Raw genomic sequence first — 23569 nt, 5'->3', positions numbered from 1 at the left:
TCCACGCCTCCGTGATGGTTGCCTCTGAGTAACAAAAAGATCTCGCAGGCCATACTTTTGCTAACTGCACGTGCCAGAAGAAATTTCGGAGCCTTAAACACGTCATGGAGACGCATGTTTTGGGCACCACCTATTCGACAATCCGCCAGACAAAGACGTACTGACCGTGTTCCGGTGTGTGTTTGAGCGAAGCGGGTCCTCCGCGGCGAGCATACCACTGCTGACGAGAATGCACACAAGAATGAAGTTGCCAAAGTAACTGTGGTTGATTATCTTGTGGCAGAGGATACGAAATCTGTCGGAGAGTTAGAACACACAGTGCGACAAAAAAGTGTTAGGCTTTCCGTAATACCTACGCATAGTAATAAAAGGGAGCAGAGCGCGTTCAGCCACTGAGCGTCACATAAAACATTTGAAGGCAAGAATAATATACTCTAATAAACGTCAATAAACCAATCCGTTCATGCATGCTTAATCAGAATTGTACTTACTCGTAACATTGTAACTTCACGTTATTGTAGATGAAGGTCAGTATTTAGCATGCCTTTGTTACTAAACGAAATATGTTAAGATACTTATAGTTTTTAGTAACAGGTTGTTAATGAAGAAAATAGAGTGCACTACGTTTCTATCATTGCCTACTGCTATAATTTCATACCCGATGTTATGTTTTATATGAAAGTGATATATGTTGGTTGTTCTGTGTTTTTACTCCTGGAGTGGCTTTTTCGAGGGCAAGCAGTATTAACACACAAATAAACACAGAAACAAGTATTCCAGATCAAAAACATCTCTATATTTGCAGGTCGCATCTGCTCTTGAAAGGCAAGCGCTGAAATCATTTCGTATGCCTTGTTTCTGTTATGGAGTTTCGCTGCGCGTTGTAGCTAAAGTCGTTTAACTAGCATCCTTGCTAGCTGTTGTATAATGCCGTCCTCTGAAGGAAAGAAACAATTTTTGGCGATGCATAACTTAAACCAAAATTTTTCGGCGCCAGAGCAAGGGTGAAACTCCGACTGAATCAAATCACAAATATGTTGTCATTACACGAAATCATGGTACATTTATGTCCATATGAAAGAACTGTGCCCAACGTACCCTAAACTTCAGGAAGTTCTCTGCCTCCCATCGTACAGTTACAGTCACGTCCACTGTTAAAGCTAGCGGGTACGCGGAGTAGGCGAGCACGGGGAACGTGTACGCGCAAGCAGGAGACGTTGTAGAAGGCCACTTGCGGTATTCGTTGTTCGTTCCTTACAAAACGACCGCAGAGTGCCCCGTAAACTGTCACCAGTCGATTGAGCGGCGTCGAGGCCTGAACCGCGCGTTTACTTCAACAGTGTCCCGCACAGTACGCTCTAGTACCAAACAGCACTTGCCTGTTGTCGTGCGAGAAGATGAAGAAAGAGCTGGCCTTGGGGATGGGCCGGATCTTGGTCTTGATGTTGAGTTCAGACATGCGGCGCGGGCGCGACGATCTGACGGACTCTTCATCAGACTCCACCTCCTCCTCGTCCAGCTCTTCCTCATCCTCCTCGTCTTCTTCGTCTTCCTCGTCCCCAACGTCCTCCTCTTCGTCCCCGTAATCTTCGTCGTCGTCTTCGTCGTCGTCGTCGTCCTCCTCGTCGCTACCGTCATCATCGTCATCGTCGCTTTCCTCTTGGTCAACTGCAGAAGAGGCAAAGAAAGAAATAAACTGTATAAGAGAGAGAGAGAGAGTGCCTCTCGCGGTGCATCTCTGCGGCGGCAGATTGTCAGTGAGCGAGTGCCGGATACAGCCCTCATCTATCGACACAACCTAAAGTGGACGACACGTGGCTAAATTAAAACGACAAAAACAGGTGAGCTGAGCGAGTGATTCGTGCAATAGAGACACAGACGTGAAAAACAAGGACATCAGCAGAGAACCGCGTTGTCCTCGGTTTTCTGCGTCACGTGGTTTGCGCGCCTAGCTTTCCGTACCATAAAGCGGCTGCCGGTCAGTTGCGTCGATGCTCCTGGGTTGTACGATGCAATCAGTGCTTCACTAACTAGACATTAAGCAATCGGTCGTTCTGTTGGTATATTGCTTAGGGGTTATCTAAAGACTATCTCTAAAAGTGTGATTGGCTGTTTGTATACTGCTTCAGGGGTACCTAAAAAGATATTTCTAAAGTGTGATTGGCATAAAAAAGAAACAAAATGAAAAGACACAAGTGCCGTCATAGCTCTCTTCTCCACATTAGGGATTGGTAATTGCTAAAGCCTCCTTCGCTACTCCCCGCAATTTCACAAGCGAGAGCTCGTTATGTGGACTGGAAGCATTGCGTGCCGACGGGCTGGGGAGGGTGTGAGTTCCGAAAAACGTTACAAAATGCACGAGAAATGTTATTATAAAAAATAGGTAAAAAAAGCGTATCGGCACCTATGGGACTTTGTGTCGGAAAAACAAAAACACGATCGAGTCGCTTTCAACCCATTGGTGAAACTGCGCTTCGACCGACAGCGTCGCCAGGACGTCCGACTTCCTGCAGGCGCTAAGTGGACGTAATGCGTGCGACCCACCGTTTCATGAGCACGCCGATAGTTAAACTTTTTGCAACAGGCTAATGTTGCGATGCCAACAGGCTAACGAGATGCGATCTCTGCATGAAAGGAAGCAGACCAGAATGTGCCGCGGATGTCACCTGCAACAATTAAATCGTGATACTTTTTTTTATGTTGACATGCTCGTTCTTGCGGAGCTGAAACCAGATTGCGTTTGCATCGTTGCAATAAAAAGTGCTTATGAGGATATACATTTCTCACCGAAACATGAAACTATTGTTTGTCGAATTGCAAGCGTTAGACCCTAATTGGTGGAACAAATATTGCGAGGAGTTCCTTACGTTCAGCCGACTCACTACACTAATTTAAGGGATATCTATGTTTGCTTCTAAGGCGGATGCGTGGCTGAAAGGTGAACTTTTGAACTGACATGCCAATTTTATCAAAATTCGGCAGGAACTTTAGTCTTCGTGTCGTTAAAACATTTAGTAAACTTGATTACACTAGCGCAAATAGAAAAGAAAACAGGGATGTTCCTGATGTATCACATTAGGGACACCATAATTTCAAAAATTGTAAAGTTAGATATATTTTTCATGAATAAAGATTTTCTGAATGTCCAATATTACAGGACAGGGGCAGCTTGTTGTAATTTTGTGCCTTCTTCTGTAAAAACCGCATCACTTGAAAACTTTTGAAAGCTTTCTAGAAAAACTTGAGTCTTTTTTATTTTTGTTACCGTGATCTAAAACTATATAGTTCTTTCTCGATAGAAGCAGTATAGAAATTCAAAATGTCCATAGGCTTGTTCTTGACAAACTTTCAGCCCAGAAACAATTCAAACTGTTTTGGCCTTTGCAGTTTCAAGACGATAGTTTTCCTGGAAGCGCGAATAGGCCAAGCTATGCAAATTGAAAAAAGAACTACTTGTTTATTTTCCATTACGCCGATAACTAAACTTGGCGTGGAGCTTCTTTGTATGCTTTAAATTCCAAACCAAACAAAATTATAAAATGCGCACTTCTGGAGAAAACTGATTTTAGCCCCGCGTCCCCGCTTAAGAGCAGGCATTGCGCTCTCAAAGTAATTATTCGTTACTAACCTTCGACGCGGAAAACCCTGCGAGCTCAAACTTTCTGGCCACTTCTATCTGAAGCTATAAGCCATAGATGAAAGTACCTCCAACGAAATGTTAATACAGTTAAAGCTGCCTAATTTATAGGCAGTTCAAAAGCAATCGCAGACATTCATCTTGACCACCCTCCACCATCTGTGTCATCAATACTAATTCTATCCCGAAGCTCTGTTTATTTCTATAGCTTGGCCCTAAAGCAGTGCCACAACACTGACGACACAGCTAACATTAAACTCAGGTTCAGAACAAAACGCTGCACATAAAAGGGAAAGTTTCATTTCACTTGAAATGAGTGGCCGTAATTCCTTCGCTTTCGTGTTATCTGTTATTTACTTTCAAAATCTCGTTCTGCACTCTTCTCACCTGGGTTTTTCGCGCTCCCATCGTCAGCACTTGTGTCTTCTACAGTAATTTGTACTTGTGTCTGAAAAACAAAAGCAAGATCGAGTTGAGCCGACCGAGACGTCGATGAGTTGCAACTCTGCATGAAAGCAGGATAGCTTAATTACCTTGTCTTGTTTTTCCTTAGATCTGAAATAAAGACAAAACGGTTATTTTCAGCTCTAGTAAAAGACTCTGCATCATTTCTTAATCTACAAAGCGCGTTAATAGGCTCGCCATTTCTGCTAATGGTTACTGTTTGCCTAATACAGCGCAGTATCAAACAAGTTAACTCTGAATACAGTTTGAGGCAATAGCATTGACGTCCACACTTTCTCAAAGCAGGGTACCAAGTATGAAATGCGACTTCGCTAGCACACACGTAAACAACTTGATATTTCGGCTTCCATCTATACAGGGTGTCCCCACTATCATGCACCAAGATTTAAAAATATGCAAATGCCACGTAGCTATACAAAACCAAGCTAATGTTCATTGCCGTCGTTTGGAAATACTCAGATTATTTTTTGCATTCCCCCTAATTAGATCATTTACTCCTAAATAATTATTCAACTTCTAAAATATTATATATTATATTCTCATCTACACTTTTCATGTAATTACAATATTTTAGAAGTAGAATAATTAAGACTAATGATCTCATTAGGCGGAACGCAAAAAATTATCTGAGTATCTCCAAGCGACGGCAAGCAGCATTCCCTTGGTTATGTCCAGCTACGTGCTCTTTGCATATTTTTTAAGTTTGATGCATGAGACTTGGGACACCCTTTATAGGTACGCGTATTTCTATATACGCTTCTGCAGCGGAAGCCCACCCTCCCGTATCTTAAATTGAATGCAGTATTTTTGCACTTGATTCGTAATAATTATGTTTGATGTCTGCGAACCATTGAATGACACATTCACTCAGTTATTCAGAGAGCAAACATGGTTTCACCGTAGTCAAGATAATATTAACTGCCAGTAGACCGAAAAACGAGGCACTTCAATACCAGGTGGCTCTATTAAGCACAGCTTTAAAAGCTGACCACTAACTGGCCCCTCCGTACAACATCATCGTCCACTGCACGCAAAATAAATATTCCACTTTGAAGAAGACTTTGCAGACATTCGCAGGAACGGCTGGACATCTAATGCTTAAGCGATATTTTACAGTCAACTGTCGCATTAAACTGACCAACCTTATATTTTATAGCATCATCATCATCATAAGCCTATATTTATGTCCACTGCAGGACGAAGGCCTCTCCCTGCCATCGCCAATTACCCCTGTCTTGCGCTAGATGATTCCAACTTGCACCTGCAAATTTCCTAACTTCATCAACCCACCTCCCTCATGACTCCTACAATTTTCTAGCATAAGATGAATATTCCTAAGGTGAAGCTCAAATCCTTGAATCGAATACGGGTAGAATAAAAAAGTCCATTCACATAAGATAGTTTGCCTATTTACACAGCGATCCACAGTGCTGGGCCCAATGAAGTTATAAACAGGCTCTGCCTTTAATACGATAAGGAGCCCCTCAAACCCTCCAAGTTTTCCCGAAAGTTCTGGGCACAACTGAATTTCACATAGGGTGCATAAAGTGCCCATGACCATGAATATAGAATTAACAGCGGTGCTTGAAGAAGTTAACTGGCCACTGCAAAAGCGAAAGGTGGCGAGAGAATTTTTGTCATGAAATGGTCACTCACATTTCTCACTCCCTACATTTTTAATAAACACCCGCCCCCCCCCCCTTTTCCCCCATTCCTACATATGAACTCGGCAGGGAAACAGAGCAAAAATACACGAAACACAAGAAGGGAGAAACACACCAGCGCTTTATCCTTCTTGTATTTCGTGCTTTTTTTTTTTTGCGGTGTTCCCTTGTCGAGTATGTACCGACTAGCCGAAGCCTCTACGGTGTTGCTAAATGTGGACCTGTTTCTATAACAGCTGATACTGTGCTGCAGTGCTGGCGTTTTGCGATGTGAATTGTTACAAGTTTAATGGCGACAGTGAACAGGTCAGGTCAGAAAATTGACAGGGACCTCGTGATATCACCCGCTGTATTGCGAAATTATTTTGCTTAGGTTTGTATAATTAAGTCTGCGGCAAAAAGATACAAAACATTCTGTTAAACTGCCGAGAAGCCGCTTGCTGGTGAACCCCATATTTTTTTAGTATTTTAGTCAGACCACCACCCGAATTTAGCGCTGCCAATTATGTTTAATCGTTATGCTAAGTTTTCAGTCTTTAGATAACCGGAGACTGGCATAGCCGCTACCGAAGCGTAGATGCCATCGCATCCGCAAACCATCGCTGCATCCGAGTTTACACCAAGAAGCAAGAACAATGCTCTGTCGTCAAGTAAAAACCACATCAAAGCTGTGCAGTTGTTTGCAGCAACACCTGACGAAATAAAGTTAAGGTGTACGAGACAGTGACTTAAGTGTTTACTGATTTCTGGGGATTTGCTGGTGTTGCTATTTCTGCTTGTTGTATTAGAGCGGTAAACGGGACATGTTCCGTACGAGAACAAATAAAGAAAGATTGAGCGACCAGTGTGTGTCGTTGATTCCTTTTTTTAACCTTGTCCAAAACGCTCCCAGTTTTCGGTCCTACTGGGCAACTTTCGTTCGAATGACATCCGCGGTACCATCGCACCGGTATTAAAAGAAAAAAAAAAACGCCGTCCGCCAAGCATCTGCAGCGTTGCGCGTAGCGCCAACGCCCTCACATCTTGATGAGCGGTGCATGGTTCATGTGGCCGGCCAGGGCGTCAGCCTTGTCCGACGGCGAGTGACCCCCGTTGTTCGCGCCCCTCCCCGCCTCGTTCGAGGCCTCGTCCTGGCTGGCCCCGCCGGTGTTCTGTTCGGCGTCCCGCTGCTGCCGTTGCTGCTGTTGCTGCTGCTGACGCCGTTTGCGCTCGCGCCGGCGCCGCCGCCGACGCCGCCGCCTCAGGCGCCGCTTCCGCTCCTGGCGGAGCCGCTTGCGCCGCTCGTCCTCGTCTTCCTCGGCGCCTTCCTCCTCTTCCTCGTCCTCCTGCGGAGTGACGCCAGTGATCGTTGCCTATTATATACTTGGGAACATTTCCTGTTGGGCCAGTTGGCGAAACATGCAGGGTGTGGCAACTATCATGAACCAAGATTAATAAAAAAAAAAAAGAGCAATTGCGTTAGTCGAAGAAAACCTAGTGCATACTGTTTCCAGTACAGTCGAGGAGCTTCCAGGGGTGTTTTCGTTACTGATATTTAATTAGGTAATTGTAATTAAGTATCTAACTCGAGAAGTTCTGTCCTAATTATCGCAGTATCAATGTGAAAGTTGTACAGCAACATGAAACACTCCCGATACAACTATCTGTTGCTCTATACGTGCTGCATAAAAGTGTTTTTCCGAGCGTGAGAGAAGCCCACGAATACACGCAAAATTGCCGCGCGACTGGCCGCTCGAACCACTTTGTAATAATGCTATAGAGGGAGTTACGCACACATTTTATAATTTATTGCTACTGTATTCATTAATCATGATGCAATTTATTCAGTGATAAAAACGTTGCTTTTATGAAATTAAAACAAAAGAGATGTTCCAGTTAATGATTAATTTTTAGATTGAGCAATCGGTGATTGATTGATTGATTGATTGATTGATTGATTGATTGAATTTGCACATTCAAACAAAACACGGGCTACGAGGAACGCTTTTATGGGGCGCTTGAAGTTCATTTAGGACACCTTGATTCTTCAGTGGGCACACTTCAGCCATCCCGGGCCGCCCACATGAAGTATTAGCCGATGCTGATCCTGTCCTAACTCCCAAAGTAGCCTTGGAACACAAAATCTTTTCAGCCCACTAAATATTAGGAAGTTCTACAGCTGGTGCTGATCAATGAGAAACTTACAGGTAATATCAAAATGGAGGGATTTATTTTAAACGGTGCTAATAAAAATATTCATTTTCGCATATACTTGTGTGCTGATATCGGCTAAAAGGGCCCTTCACCAGTTGGCACTGTAAATTATAGTTCCACACAGCCAGCTCTAAAACGCTGTCTGTAACAAAATATTTTTTAAAATATGTTTATTATTGGAGGAGATAGAGTAAATTGAATGTCTTGTTACCATACCGCCAGGAGGCGAGAGCGTCTGCCAACAAAGGCACTCTTTCCATCTGCCTCGAGAAGCATGCGCAAGGGACCGAGTTATGTTCACGTGGCAAGCCCCACTTCCTTCTTATTATTGTCCTCTTCCGTTTTTTTTTTTTTTTTTTTTTTTTTGGTGCGAGGCGCATTTACGGCGGCCTTGCGCATTGGACGATTTAGCGAAGTAACGTGCCCCGGTGAGTGACGTTGATAAAGCTGCGTTTTACGTCATGGCGCTTGTGCGTTAATCTCGACTTTCTGGCTGAGGGTGGCACTTCCACGAGAGGGAGGGCGCGTAGCGTTTGGTTTGAAATTTCAAGTATTTTTGCGAAGAGCAGCGCTGGAATACTTTTCGAGCACGATTGTCAACGCTTGAAGTGTCCGCTGCACTTGTCTGATTCAAATAGCCAACCCTGGTGAGGGGTCCTTTAACAATGCTACCAACGCATGATGAGGCGCTTCTGTGCTCAAGTTTAAAGAAAGTACGAATCCCTTGCGGAGAAAGGGAGACTCACCTTTTCTATGGCAGTGAGGCTTTCAGCGTCAGCCAGGTTGTCTACCGCGATGGCCAAGAATACGTTGAGCAATATGTCTTCATTACAACATGCTGTCAAGGAAAGGTCGGTTTGCGGAAGAGAAGGTATTTGGGGTTCAGGCAAAGCGCGAAGTCAATGTCACACCAAGGGTGAAACTAATAAAGTTGTATGCCCGCATTTGATATACAGTGTAAAGAATAGTGTCTATTCCCCGCACGGTATTTTAGAGTCAGGTGCTGTGCGAGGCCGCTTTCTCTTTCTCCCCTAAACACTTTCTTATTTTCACTAAACACGTCTAGGCCTTCTTCGTTCCTCTGTGATGCTGCATGTTCTGTTTTTGTTCTGTTTTTTTCTCACATCAAGCTGTATTGTATATTTGGTCGGCAATCATCGGCGTCCTCCTGCCAAGGAGGCGGATGATATGGTAGTCACGAAAAGCACTATAATACCGCACATAGTTTCAATTATTAAGGTAATTCACTACGCTGTGTAATTTTAGAACGTACGGTGTTTACTCGTTGGTCATAGACAGCGACATGCAGCGGGACAGGCAGTCAAGTTGTGGGGGTAAATGTGGATTTTCCAGCCATTAGTCAGTGAACGAAAGACAAAGGAATTGCAAAGATTGTGCGCAACAAACGCTGGCAGAAAACAAACAATGAACAACAATCCCTGTGTTGCCAGTCCGACCTTAAGCGCACATCTATGCTCCCACTTCCGGTGCTTGTTTCCGTAAAGGATACAGTTGCCGCAAATGAAGAGAATAATGAAGTAGATGCAGGCCACCCCGCCGAAAGAGCCAACACCACCGAAGGCTTTGATGCCGTCGTACATCACTACGTTCCAGTCCTCGCCGGTCAGGATCTGCGGTATTACAACGCATCACAGGCACGCTTGAGCATGCAGACTGCAGAAGCTGAGCTGCAACACACGATTCGCCGCGCTATGCTTCGCCTTTGTAATCGAAAGACTACGTATACTACCTAAATATTACTATGTTAGTAACTTGTTGCAAAGGAGTAAATTAAGCAACTCTGACACGACTCTGGAAAGCAGGACATACGTACTGGAACCGACTATCAGCTGTTTGCCCTTATTTTTCATCAGAAACGAAGTTTCTATATAGGTGAGCTTTCCGTATGAACGACGGGGTGCAAATCGTCATTGCGCTCATATAGTCTGCATCGAAGGAAAAAGTAGTCCGCATTAGAAGAGCATGTATTGCAAACGTGCAAGTCAAAGCTTTAGCAACTTATTTCCAGTACAGTTCACTGAGTGAAAAATCCCCTTCATTGGACCTTTTTATCTGGCTGTAGGAAGATGAGAAAGTACTCTTTGTAAACCAAAATAATTTTTTTCCTTCGTATTCCGGCCCATTTACGGTCAACCACAATATATTACGTACCGTGAAATCTTAGAAAAAGCTTAATATCTCCGCAGCCTAGCAACGCCGTCTGGCATTTTAATATTGTGCCTCGACTAGAATAGGCTAACAACATTGTCATATGCAGTTTTACTGGCTAGAACTATAGGCTGCTCGGGAATTGAACGTTTTCTGAGATCCTGTGGTCCGTAAACTTTTGTGGTTGACTGCACACAGAAGTGTGATAATGCTAAGGTGAAACGACTATCACGCTCCGTGTCGTTTCTCCTTTATGTACAAATTGAAATTGCCTGGTTTATTGTCCTTCAGCAACACAAGAGCTAGACAATGTGAATTTTTACGACACGGCATACTTCAACGCGCACCTAAATGTAATACATGGGCGTTCTTGCATTGTTCCCCCATCACAACTCAAGCGCCGCGGCCGGGAATAGAAACCGTGGCGTCGCGCACGGCAGCAAAATGTAATAGCCACGGAGTCACCACGAGAGGTAGATAAATGAATTGACAACCGATCAACAATAAAACCTAAATATCCCATCGTCAACTCAGTCCTTGTCCTCCTTTTATCATTCATCGTCAGAACTGTTTTTCTCATCACACGTTGACGTATTTCCAGATGTCATCCTTGGGTAATTTGCTGCTGCATCGACTATATTTACGTCTTGAGATATGGCGAAAAGCCCAAATAAGTTTTACATAATTGTGGTAGGTCAGCTTTATAAGTACGTTTGGTGCCCATGCACGCATTTCGCCTGCCTTCCTTGGTTACGAAGCACTGTAAATGTAATAAAGACGGCAACGAAAGGACAAAGGCAGAGGCATCGTCCATTACTTATGCGAGGTAATCGAGTGATTCACCTGGAATACGGTGAGCAGGGCCTGCCAGAAGGTGTCGAAATTGCTCCGCGGCTTGTCCTCGGTGGGGCGGTTGAACCTGCCGCCGAACACCTGCATGCCGAGCAGCGCGAATATCACGATGAACAGGAACAACAGCAGCAGCAGGCTGGCGATCGACCGCATCGAGTTGATCAGCGACGCCACCAGGTTCCGAAGCGACGCCCAATACCTGTCACGGGGCGGGTGAAGAAAGTGCGACGCGAGCCAGGTCAGTGTCACGGCTTAGAAAGCGACGTCCTTGCACTCGTCGTGTGAGCGAAATTCCTGGTGAAAAACAATATCCCCAAATTCCGCCTACGGCCGTACTCGACGTGTTCCTGTTACAGGCCCATGATATCGCCGACACTGCTCAGCCGAACTCACAAGAATTCGCCACCTTACGGTTTCATTTATTTGCAACCTAAAGGGCTATATTAAAGAACAATTTGAACATTGATTACGACGCACACCTTCAGCTGTTGAAGGTCCTTCGAGCGCGGTCGGATGCTGCCTTCGTATTTCCTGTTGCAAAGATGCTTTAAGGATACCTTCCGGATGCAGCGAGACTGTCAAAGCTGCACTCAGTTCGCATGTCACGCTTTTAGCATTGCTTCTGTGTGTCTCGCTCTCTTTCACCCCTCGTCGTATACAAAACCTGCAGTAACGTATGTAGCCTTCAGCAAGGCAAACCTCTGCGCTTAGCAATATTTTTCTGCTTTATTAAAATACCTATTTTAAAGAGATGATGTCGACTCTCACAAGTGCCAGCTACTCCTGTGTTTCAGCGAGTGAAAAAAAAATCTGCGAAGAATAAATCCATGGCGACAAACAAAAAGCACATAACGAAAGGTTTATGTTAACAAAATACACAAGCAATGGCTTTCACAAAAGATGTTATACAGAGTTATGCGACAGAACACTGAAGAAAGACATCCTTATTGCTACAAAAAAGTCAGAACTAAAGTACCTCTCGGAAGTCACACTCAAAAGTTGGTGAACATCAAATGTTTCAAAATTTTTCAAAGTACCTCTCATCAAATGCAATCTCTTATGTGGTTTCTTTCTCATAATTTTCATAATCAGGGCGCCTCTCGAGGCTCTAAGGGAGGTCGAGGAAAACAATGATATGCGACTGCTCATACTAGGGCATGCTATAGCTATGAATGCTTTGCACTTTGATCAAACTGTGAATGCAGTGTCACGTGTGCCTTTCTGGGCTCCCATCTTCCTAGCTGTTCTTAATTTTGCTGTGAATTACCAACTTGCACTAAGCTTGCATCCTTGTACATTTTAGCAAAGCAACAACATGACATGACCAAGGCTGTACAACATGACCTACAACATGACCTAGGCTGTACGGAGTCTTTAAAGATCTCATACGCAATACTCAGTTCTCACCTTTCATCCTGTCATTCAATAACGCTCTGAGCCACATATGCTTGCGTTACAATCAACTATGATTCCATTCAATTCAATTTCATTCAGCATCATGTCACATGGTGCCAGGGACATAGACGAAATTCAGCAAAAAAGTTCCGTCTGACGGAGATCCGTGCTCCCAACGTCACATGGTTTCAAGAGCTTTATTTTACTTAAATGCACGCACTGTAACAAAGGAAACCGTGACACTTGTACACCAAAAATCGGCGCATCGGCGCATAACAAGAAACCGAATATAAAAGCTAAAAAAGTTCCAAATGACGAGTAGTACAAAATGCTTCATTTCCCTTATCAGCTTACTTTTTATTTGTCAATGATTAGCATCGTCAGTGGTTAATGAAGAGGAATTCTTAGTTAATTCAAAATCTCAAACAAACATATACCGCAGTTGCGTATATGACACTGCATGTAAATCGCACTTATGTAAATCACGCTCATGTAAAAAGAGTTCATTTAACAATGTACGTAGCCGCAAACATAATGATAATTAGCGCACCCTCTTAATTACTTGAACAAGTATACACTTTAGACGAAGCTTTAGTTCGTACCCAACTCCGATGCCACCTATTCAAATACATGTAAAAAGCAGGAATGCTTTTCCTCAAAAAAGTGCAGTTTTTTTTTTGCACATGTATGCGAAACTTCAATTATAGTCATTCCTTGAAGCATAATCTTGATTCAGGGCCTGAATTTGTTTACAAAAATTGCCAAAACTTGATAAAATAGAAGCACGAAGTATACAAATTTCTAACTCTGCATCAGAAACAGATATCGCAGTTTTGTGGAAGACTACCTAGTTCATCTTTTTATTGGCAAAATCTTTAGAAATATCAATAATGGGATAGGCTGGACGTTATTGTATGAAAGTATGGGCAAGTTCAGAGTCAAAAGGCAGTTTAAATGAAAGTTCTTTGGCAATCGGCACACGGTGAACGCTCTGACCGAAGACCACGTGCACGTGAATGTATCGGCGAGTGCGGCAAAGCTTCAAAAATTTGAGCACAACCGTGAAGTTCCACTGCAAGATCACTTACTGGAAGGAAATAGGGTAATTGACATGGAGATCCCTTAATCTGTTTTTGCAAAACAGTGGCAGGCCCGGAATGCAGGAAAACCTCGCTCAGACTGGAGCAGCTCTCTAAGCATGGAATATACTTTGTATGTGTTGTTCTGTGTAGTGCATACGAAAATGAACATTCATTTGATTCATTTGAACATATACACTCTGTAGTTGTGACAATGGCGAAAGTCATGAACACGCCACCACCGCTTTGGCAGTCCGCCTAGCTACCAAAACATATCTTCAAAGCTCTCTAAATCTGCAGAGATTGCTCCGTCCAAATCAATTATGGGAGCCGCTGCTGATGTGCATTGTGTTGTGCAAAGTGCAGATTGTGGTGTATCATGTGATGCCACATTGCAAAGGCGTAGACATTCTTCTTTGAACGGCCGTACGTGTATCCTTGATATGCACTGATAATGGGGAAATTGTTGACGCAGAAGGCATGTCGAGAAAATGTAGGACATGCCAATCGAAAATCAAGTTGAGTTCCACAAGCGCTGACCTTCTGGCATGGTAGGCAAATCATACCCTGTGCCAAGCTAATTACATCGGCAGCGCTGCCGGTGTGAAGGCAGTAAGACACTACCGCATGGTCGAGAGCGCAGAAACAATGCGTGGTTAAATGCATGTCGGTTTCTACGGATATGGTGATTCCAAGAACCACGCGGCCGCCAAGGACGTGTATGGCACAAACAGCATGCGGAGACTAGAGTGCGTTGGGCATGTACAGAAGTGGGTTGGATGCGGTTTGCGAAAACTGATGAAGACCGTTCGTTGATTTGGAGCCAAAGGAAAGGTAATGAGTGTTCTAATCGGCCGACTGTTTTTGTCTTGCCATCGAATGTTGGCAGACCTGCAAGAAATGAAGCAACCCACATTAGCGAGCTTGTTCAGTTGTCCGTTCCATCTATGAAACTCCCAAGGCATGTCCTGTGCCTTCTTGGGCCTGATAGTTGGTGCGGGTATAAACGCAGAAATGCATTCGGTGGCGAATGCTAAAAGCACAAGGGCGGCCTTCCCAATTAGGTGCTCAAAAAAAGTGAAGCCTGCCACTGCTTCGAGGAGCTTTAAAGCAAATGCCTGCACGGGAAAACCCAATAATTTGGAGGACGCTTAAGCTTCGCCTTTAATAGTGGAACGCGATAGCATTCTAAGATCCCGGAGTGCTTGTCAGGTTTCAGAGCAACTGCAGCTTTCTTTTTTCTGCACCTTCGCCTCGGTGCGCCGCTGCCGAGGAGGCGAGCGCCATCTGGATGTCGTTTTTGCAAGGATCACTAACTGGGACACGCTGCTGCATCAATGGTAGAAATCCTGGAAAAGGGGTTTGTGTTCGATTTTCCGCCTAACAGAATTACGTTTTCTCGTATATTCAAAATACAAGCCGACGCTATCACGCCTGTAGGTTGTGGTTAAGTCATACTTTACGATTTTATGACGCATTTTACTTTGAGAAATTGGATTAGTTCACCACCGCCTTTGCGCCACGCGGAGGGCCTGCGTGGTCAGGGTTATTTGGCATGATTTTCCTGGCCGCGGGCGTCACACGCCGCCACCGACGCCGGATTTTCTGAACCCGGGGCCCTTAACGATAGCGTTGAAATACCACTGAGAGCTTCAACAGGATGATTTGACAACGGATACCCAAAGACGTGCACGTGAGCCAGCGCATTATATATTATGCTGTATGTCACTTCAACAATGCGGACAGCGGTACAGAAGATATTTTGAGGGAAGCCGGCATTAAACCTGGCCACCACACCCTGGTAGCATGTTGCACCAGAAACCAATACCGTGTGCACAAGGCACAGAGTCAAGTGACCGGAAAGAGGGCCCTACTATGAGTCTGGTGAATTTTGTCCGCGCAGAGCGTTATGATTTTGCTTGTACAAGGACTGCGAAACCTTCATTTCGTTTTCCAAGAAACTTTATTTTCTGCACTTTCTCATTGCGCGAACACTCGTAACTTCAAAACGAATAAACATTTTTCGGTAAAACGTTGTATGCTTCTTTCTGTGTTACTCGTGTATGTAATGATATAGGATACTTGAAATAAGATAATAACTTGTGATATACTTGTTCACTTCAAACATGGTCCACAAAACGACAATGTTTTGTTTTCTTTGTCCTTTTTTCACTATAACTTGATTAGCATTTATACGATAGCAAACATCCTAGTTCATTCCACAGCCTGCTTGCTTGGCTACATTACTGCCAAAACATTTTCCATGCCTGGACCCCATTCGCGAGTTATGAGTGGTGGCGTAACAACCCAGTTTGAACAATTTATGCCAATAAAGACGTACACTTTTTCAGTGTTTAAATCACTTCAATTTTATATGAATTCGTCCTTTAGAAGGTAAACATGAAAAAAAAAATGTTGCAGTGGCTTAGCTCGGCTATGCCACGATATACGTAGCGTTAGCAAAGGTTCAGCTGGTTATTCTTAGCTTTCCTGGTTGTCTAGATTGTCAAGGATTAGCTTGATTGTCATGCTTACTGCTGCTCCAATGACACACACAAACGCCAGTCAGAAGCGCAGCGGCTCCAGCGCAGTGTCAGACGGCAACTGCACAGCGAGCGCGCGCCGGCGCCAGTGCGTCTACCACGGCTACGACGTCACTCCTCTGGATGCGCAGACCGGCGGCGGTGAGTCGCGCGCGGCGGCGGCGGAGTGCGCGAGAGGTGCCGGCTTCGGTGGCTCCGGTGCGCAAGCCGTGTGACATCACTGATCCTTGCGCATGCGCAGCACGGCTCTTGATGTGCCGCGCGAAACGGGCTTGGCTAGGCCAGTGTAGCTAACGCTACAAAAAATTGTTCTAAGGTCAAAATTTCGAAGCTTTTCTAAAAGGTGGCAACATGCCTAGTAATTAGCTGCAATAAGCCAAACTATAAAATGCCAGTTTTACATTTGGTTTGATCATCAATGTAACGTCTGCGACCGCAGTTAAGGTAGTGAAATAGCGTTATCTGTCCAAATTATTCATCAAATACATTCACGTCAATGTGAAAACAGACCCCTCAAGGCTTATACGTTATCCTCTCCCACACTACCGAGTACCCGCAAAACTCCACGGCGAAGCGGCAGCCTATTGGATTTCTGCATGACACTGACCTTCTTTCATGTTCCTTTTTTTTTTTTTCTTATTTCTTGCTGCATTGAGTAAAAAAGCCACCAGGGGGCCGAGTGAAGCGGACGCGCTTCACATGGGCTGCTGCTTTTATCGCGAGTTATTGCGGTTAACCTTAACCAAACTTCACGATTTTGTGTCATTCAACTCAACAAGGCAAGCGGCATCGAAAGATACCAGAATTACAGCGGTGAGTGGATTTGTTTACCTTGACCTACCGAGCAACGAGCACCTCGACATATTCGAACGCCGTTCTCCGACCGCCGCACGCGCCCCAGGAGCGGGCCTGCGTGGCCTCGCGAGCATCGAGAATGGCAGGTGAAACGAACGGCAATGCTCACGAAATGGAAATAGAGAACAATAGTCAAGACTCGACAGCGGACCAGAGCAACATGGAATTCGATGAGAACAGCGGGAAGACGCTGAGTCAAGCTGTCCCATGGTTCCAAGCAATCAAGGCAAGGAAAAACAAGAAGTCGCCGAACGAGGACTGCATACAAGAGGGAGGAAAGCAAGGAAACTCCCAGAACCAGCAAGGAGGACTGAACGCGAGGAGCAACCCGAGAGTGGAATCAAGCATGCAAGCCAACAGCAACCAGCAACGTCAGCAAGATCAGGGAAGCCGAACCAACGGCAAGCCACCGCCACGACGCGCGACGCCGCCGCTGCCAGATAATGATTAAGTACGAGGAGTACGAGGGGGAACCCAATCCGGATCTAGACCAACCTTTCACCAAGTCGGAGATCAAGGCAGCCTTAAAAAATCTCACGAGAAACACGACGCCCGGCAGCGACAAAATTAACAACAAGACCCTCCGTAACCTTGACGACGGGGCGACGGAGAGTTTACTAAAATATATCAATGAAAGCTGGCAGACCGGCAGCATACCGGCTTCCTGGAAGCACGCGGACGTAACGATGATCCCGAAACTCGGCAAGCCCGTCAAGATACAGAATCTGCGCCCGATCTCTCTCACGTCGTGCGCGGGAAAACTCTTCGAGCACATGGTCCACAATCGACTCTCGCCCTACCTGGAAGAAGGGGGGCACCTGCCGAATACTATGTTCGGTTTCCGACCAAACCTCTCGACCCAGGACATTCTACTTCAGCTAAAAGAAGAAGTCATCGACGGCCTCAGCGCACGCCACAAGAGTGCCATCCTGGCACTCGACGTGAAGGGAGCCTTCGACAACGTCTCACACGAAGCAGTGCTAAACAGCCTACAGCGGACCAACTGCGGACGGCGGACATACAACTACGTCCGGGACTTCCTGACGGGTAGAACGGCGGCCATAGGCCTGGGGAACCTCAGGACCGAGAAGTTCCAAATACCGCCCAAAGGAACCCCCCAGGGGTCGGTGATCGCTCCGTTGCTGTTCAATATAGTGATGAGGGGATTGCCAAACCTCTTGGAGAACATCAGGGGTATCCATCACGCAATATATGCAGACGACCTGACCATATGGACGTGTACGGGATCGGTTGGCGAGCAACAAGACGCCCTGCAGGAAGCCATCGACAGGACCGAGCATTATCTACACCGCTGCGGTCTTTCATGCGCGCCGGGAAAGTCGGAGCTCCTGATCCTCAAAAGGAGGACAAGAGGGTGGCCTCCGCAGGAGACACCAGACCCAACATTGACCCTACATGGAGTCAACATACCCAAGGTGGACGTACTCCGTATTCTGGGCCTCACTTTCCAGAAGGACGGCGCCGGTCTCGCCGCCATTAAAAAGCTGCAAGCGACAGTTACCCAAGTCGCGCACTTGGTGCGAAGAGTGACTAACAAAAAGCATGGCCTGAAAGAGCAGGACACAATCAGATTGATAGAAGCCCTGATAATCAGCAGAGTCACTTACGGCACCCTGTACCTAGGTCTCAAGAACAGCGAGAGAGACAAATTGAACATCCTAAGACGAAAGACCTACAAGCTGGCACTGGGGCTTCCACCGACAACGTCGACGGAGAAGCTACTCAGCCTGGGCATCCACAACACTTGGGAGGAACTAGCAGAGGCCCACGAGACGAGCCAGATAGAGCGACTCAAGCTCACCAGCACGGGCAGGGACACCCTAATAAGACTGGGCTACTCAGTCGAATATGAGTCCAGAAAACAGCGGGTTCCTCTGCCCCTGAGGGAGAAGATCACGGTGGCCAGCATCCCGAGAAACATGCACCCTGAATACAACAGAGAAAGGAGGCGAGCGAGAGTGCAAGCTCTACGTAAGGCCTACGAAGGATCAAAACAAGGAGAAGTCAGATACACCGACGCGGCAAAGTACAAGAACAGAGCGGCCCACGCTATCAGCGTGATCAACGGCCAAGGACAACAGGTAGCAGCAGCCTCGGTAAGCACTTCAAACATCGACTGCGCGGAAGAAACGGCGATAGCCCCGGCAGCCACTACGGGCAAGTGAGAGGAAGATCACATCACAGTCATCACGGACTCGCAAACAGCATGCAGAAATTACCAAAAGGGCCGCATTTCGAAACAAGCCCTGAGCATCCTCGAAAAACTAGACAATTTTCAAGAACTGTACATTGTCTGGGCCCCGGGACACGAGTCCCTGGCGGGTAATGAAGCGGCTAACGCTGCTGCCCGAGATCACATTCTCCGGGCTATCCCACCGGGTTCACGAGCACCGGCAGACCAACATGATAGCGTCCCGAAAAGATACTCCGATATCCTGAGTCATTACAGACTGGGCAGGAGGATCTACCCACCCCCGCATCCCAAGCTAACAAGAGAAGAGGCAGTGATCTTCCGCAAACTACAGACCGGCACATTCCCGCACGGCACCCTGCTACACGCCATGTATCCTACGACCTATGCTCACAAATGCGCCTTCTGCTCTGCGCCGAATACCCCCTACCACATGATATGGGAATGTCAACAAAACCCATCGACACCACCCATCATCGGACCAACCGTCGAGCAGTGGGAGGCCCAGCTGACAAGCTCGAGCCCTGAAGACCAGCATCGCCTGGTGAGCAGGGCCAAGATATTGGCTCAGGCCCACGGCATCCTGGACTAGGGACGCCGCCCACCTCGGACGATTTTAGCGTCTGCTCATTTCCCTAAATAAAGTTTATTCCTCCTCCTCCTTGCTGCATTGTGAACCAGCTCTCTCAAGCTACAGCGGTTCGGTGCACCAGCTTGTGCAGTCTCTTCTGCGGCAAAGAATCCTACATTTGGCTCATTGATCGCGATCAGAAGCGATTGAGGAAAGCCTGATGGGTGCAAATGCGCATGTTGTTAGCCACACTATTCCCGCTGTAAATAATGACGAGTGCGCTAGGCTTACTCTGGCTACAAGAGCGTCTTGTAGACGGAAGTTTAGTGTACATAACTGTGCGCGGCGGTTTCATACATTTCTCTGTCATTCTCTCTCCTATTCACTCATTATCTCCCTTAATGAATTTTTTTTCTTAATCTCCCTTATACGTCAATCACGATCCTTTCTTCAACAAAGGGTTGCCAGCCAGTAGACTGCCATTCTCCAGTTGGTTCTTTTTTTTTTCTTTCTTTATCTATGTGATCAATTTTGTGTGTACGAGCATAATTACACCAATACTACCTGATTAGGCACGGCTAAGTGATTACTGAGCTCTACACAACTGAGATGAATATACACTGTTTCTTTTTTTGTTTTTGTTTTTCGAACAATAAACGCATAGTTTGTGAATGCGGAAGCCGTGATCTGAGTGATAGTGACTAGTAGATAGGAGAAATAACCAAAACATTTGTTTCATTGCCTTTCTAATGAACAGCTCTGGGGAAAATCTTTTCATTTCGAAGTTGAAGACATCCAGGACGCAAAGCACAGAACAGCCATTCAATAAATATTCTGTGACTATAGCGCCAACGCCTAAAATATGTCCAAGATGGGCGGTGAAATATATTTCTGTCCTGGTCAACATTTTTCTTCATTACATTCTTGCCAAGTGCCCAGAGAAGTGAGCTGGAAAACAAATATATTCCTGTGCACATTTTGATTGTATCCCTCAACGAGACAGCTTTGCAAATAGAACATGATGGATAATGCTGCTATTAAGAATTTAATCCGCAAATCCTGGTGAACCCCATCCTTCACCAACTTTCACAAAAATGACGTCCATAGCCATGAGACGAAATTCCGAAGAAACGGCGGCTTCGCGTCTGCTGTGATTATCCTACATAGCCCATTATACACATATTCTATAAAGTGTACCCTTATATACAGGGTGTCCCAGCTATCACGCAGCACGATTTAAAAAAATAGGAATGGCGTTACGCGAAGCAAACCTAGTGCGCATTGTTTCCAGTACAGTGTAGTAGTCACCAGTAATTTTTTTGTTATTGAGATTTAATTAGGTAATTGTAATTAATTATATGACTCGAAAAGTAGTATCCTAATTATGAAAGTGTCAATGAGAAAGTTGTAGAGCGACATGTAAAACTCCCGACACAGCTTTCTGCTGCTCAATACGTGCTACATAAAAGTGTTTTTCCGAGCGTGAAAGAAGCCCGCAAATACACGCAAAGTGCCTCGAGTGGCCAGTCGCGCGGCAATTCTGCATGTATTCGCGGGCTTCTTTCACGCTCGGAAAGACACTTTTATGTAGCACGTATTGAGCAACAGAAAGCTGTGTCGGGAGTTTTTCATGTTGCTCTAGAACTTTCTCATTGACACTTTGATAATTTGGACAGTACTTAACGAGTTAGATAATTATTTACAATTACCTAATTAAATCTCCGTAACGAAAAAATTACTGGTGGCTACTATACTGTACTGGAAACAATACGCACAAAGTTTGCTTCGCGTAACGCAATTCCTCTTTTTTTTAATCGTGCAGCGTGATAGCTGGGGCACCCTGTATGTATACACCTTGTGTGTAAAAAAAAATATTCGGAGCATGCTCTCTACTTTAGGTTTACATGGCGTTATTGGTTCATGCAGCAGCGCATTCGGTGAGGATTACTCACTTGGTGACCTTGAATATTCGCAGCAGGCGGACGCATCGAAGCACGGACACTCCTAGCGGAGGCATGATGTCGGTGTATGTGAACACCGTCTCCAGGATAGAGCTTATCACCACGAAGCAGTCGAAGCGGTTGAACAGCGACACGAAGTAGCCTTGGAAACCCAGGCTGTACAGCTTCAGTAGCATCTCCAGCGTGAACAGCACCACGAAGAACATGTTCGCCACGTCTGCGCACGAGAGGAACAGCACCAATGGTTAAGACGTGTTTTTGATTTCTACATGGGATTAGCATTTGTAGCCTATTCCAGCCACTTTGTGTGTATCTTGCCTCTTTACGCCTGTATGGTACACGAAACGTTCCGCTAAGGCGTTCTGCTAATTTGCACTGCCGCTTTATCGCAAGCTTGGCGGCTGTGAACCCCGTAGCCTACTATGTGATGCAATCTTGGTGATGTCGTTGTTGGTAGTGACGCCATCGATGCACACTTTGATGCTTTCGACCAGCCATCATACTACGAGCGAGTCCTCTATTTTTTGTATGAGCAGTGTATTTGTCACGATCATCATTTTTATGTTCTTAAAGTATCCTTTCAAATTTCTTTTTCGTGCAGGGTGGATCGGAACCCGCGGGTCCCCGGGTTCCTCAAGGACAGCAGCTGGGCGCTTTAGCTCTGGGCCACGAGTGCCCACAGGCTGCGAGGGAATAATTACCAGCGTTTCCACGCGCCAGTGCGCCACCGGTGAAATTTCGGAGGCCACGCAAAAGAAGAAAGATTCCGCAAGCGCGCTGCTAGATGGCGCTGTGTGTCCGGAGAGAAGCGTAAAGAGGAACCCAGCTGCAGTTCACGCCTGATACACGACTGCTTTAGGAGGTAGCGTTTCGGTGGGTCGCTTCCTTGGTAATAGCATTACCGTCGACAGTGATCGATGACTATCCACGGCAATGCGTTTAGCATTGAATCAATGTAGCGACACAACGTATTGCCAACGTCGAAACCAGCTATGTGTGATGCGTGTACTACAGCGTGACACCTCTTTCATGCTTCCCTAAGAAACTCGTCTCCACCTAGCGGCGCCTCCGTGAATCCTGCGCATTGCGTCCAAAATGCAAGGCGCGCCGGAGCGTGCGAACGCTGAGAAACACGTCATGCGGGAGACGGGCTCCTCTCTCGCGCTCCTGTCTAAACACGCTGCGCCGTCATTCGTGGCGCTGCCAAGAAGTCCGCAAGTGGACTCCTATAGACGAGAAGTGCGGCATGCCAGTGCGTGCGAACGCTGGAAACTGTGCCCTCGCTTGTCGCAGACTTAGTATCACATACAGTGTGTCAAGTTGGCGAGACGTTCATTACAGAACGGCGCATACCCAGTGCATTCATGACAAAGCTGGCTAAAGCGTTGGCGTGAAAGGCGTTCCTTGAAAAGCGGCAGATACCCAGTGCATTTGTGACGCAGCCTGCTAAAGCATCGGGGTATTGTCCTTGAGGAATCCTTGTGACGTGAGTTCGATTTCGGCGAGCAATGGAGAAATGTAAAGCATCTTTTTGGCCATTGTAGAGCGGCACGTCCCGAGTGGCGCACACCTAGTTACCGAATTTGGCGTCAAAGGCTTTTATTGAACAGCGACACCCAGCTACTGGCGCATACCCGGTGACCAAAATCGGCATCAACGAGGTTAAGTGAAGAGCGGTACATGCCAAGTCCTGCGTCTACCGTGCCCCATGTCGGCGGGGAAGTTGTTCGTACACTTTGCTGCACACTCAATGAGTCAAGTTAGTCCGATGGTTGGTTTCGAACACGGTTGCCTCCAGCCCAGCAGCATGATGCTCTAAGCATTTCAGCATCAACTACACAGTGATCAAGTTGGCGAGAAAACGGTTAGAAAGAAACGTAAAAGCATAGATAGATATATTGATGGCCCCCGAAAGTCCGTTAAGTACCCTAAGCATGATAAAGCAAAAACGTCGCAGTTCCCCCCGAAAGGCG

The 23569-nt window shown here is 46.0% G+C and overlaps 1 protein-coding gene across 1 annotated transcript in view; it reads right to left on the bottom strand.

Annotated features, from left to right (window-relative positions):
- LOC119431819 (muscle calcium channel subunit alpha-1-like) overlaps nucleotides 1–23306 on the bottom strand; it is a 47512-nt gene extending 24206 nt beyond the window's left edge. Inside the window, exons 1-10 of the mRNA XM_049658059.1 lie at nucleotides 23297–23306; nucleotides 21588–21813; nucleotides 10972–11179; nucleotides 9470–9590; nucleotides 8706–8797; nucleotides 6787–7091; nucleotides 4171–4192; nucleotides 4025–4085; nucleotides 1380–1668; nucleotides 166–295 (exon numbers count right to left, since the gene is read on the bottom strand). Of these exons, the coding sequence (XP_049514016.1) occupies nucleotides 166–295; nucleotides 1380–1668; nucleotides 4025–4085; nucleotides 4171–4192; nucleotides 6787–7091; nucleotides 8706–8797; nucleotides 9470–9590; nucleotides 10972–11179; nucleotides 21588–21813; nucleotides 23297–23306 (1464 nt within the window). The remainder of the gene's footprint in view (nucleotides 1–165; nucleotides 296–1379; nucleotides 1669–4024; nucleotides 4086–4170; nucleotides 4193–6786; nucleotides 7092–8705; nucleotides 8798–9469; nucleotides 9591–10971; nucleotides 11180–21587; nucleotides 21814–23296) is intronic.
- Nucleotides 23307–23569: the final 263 nt, after the last annotated feature.

This window comes from Dermacentor silvarum, chromosome 10 (assembly GCF_013339745.2).
Source record: "Dermacentor silvarum isolate Dsil-2018 chromosome 10, BIME_Dsil_1.4, whole genome shotgun sequence".
In the NCBI taxonomy this organism is placed as follows: domain Eukaryota; kingdom Metazoa; phylum Arthropoda; class Arachnida; order Ixodida; family Ixodidae; genus Dermacentor; species Dermacentor silvarum.
The sequence above is the reverse complement of the archived record's forward strand: the minus strand, read 5'-3'. Positions and strand labels throughout refer to the sequence as shown.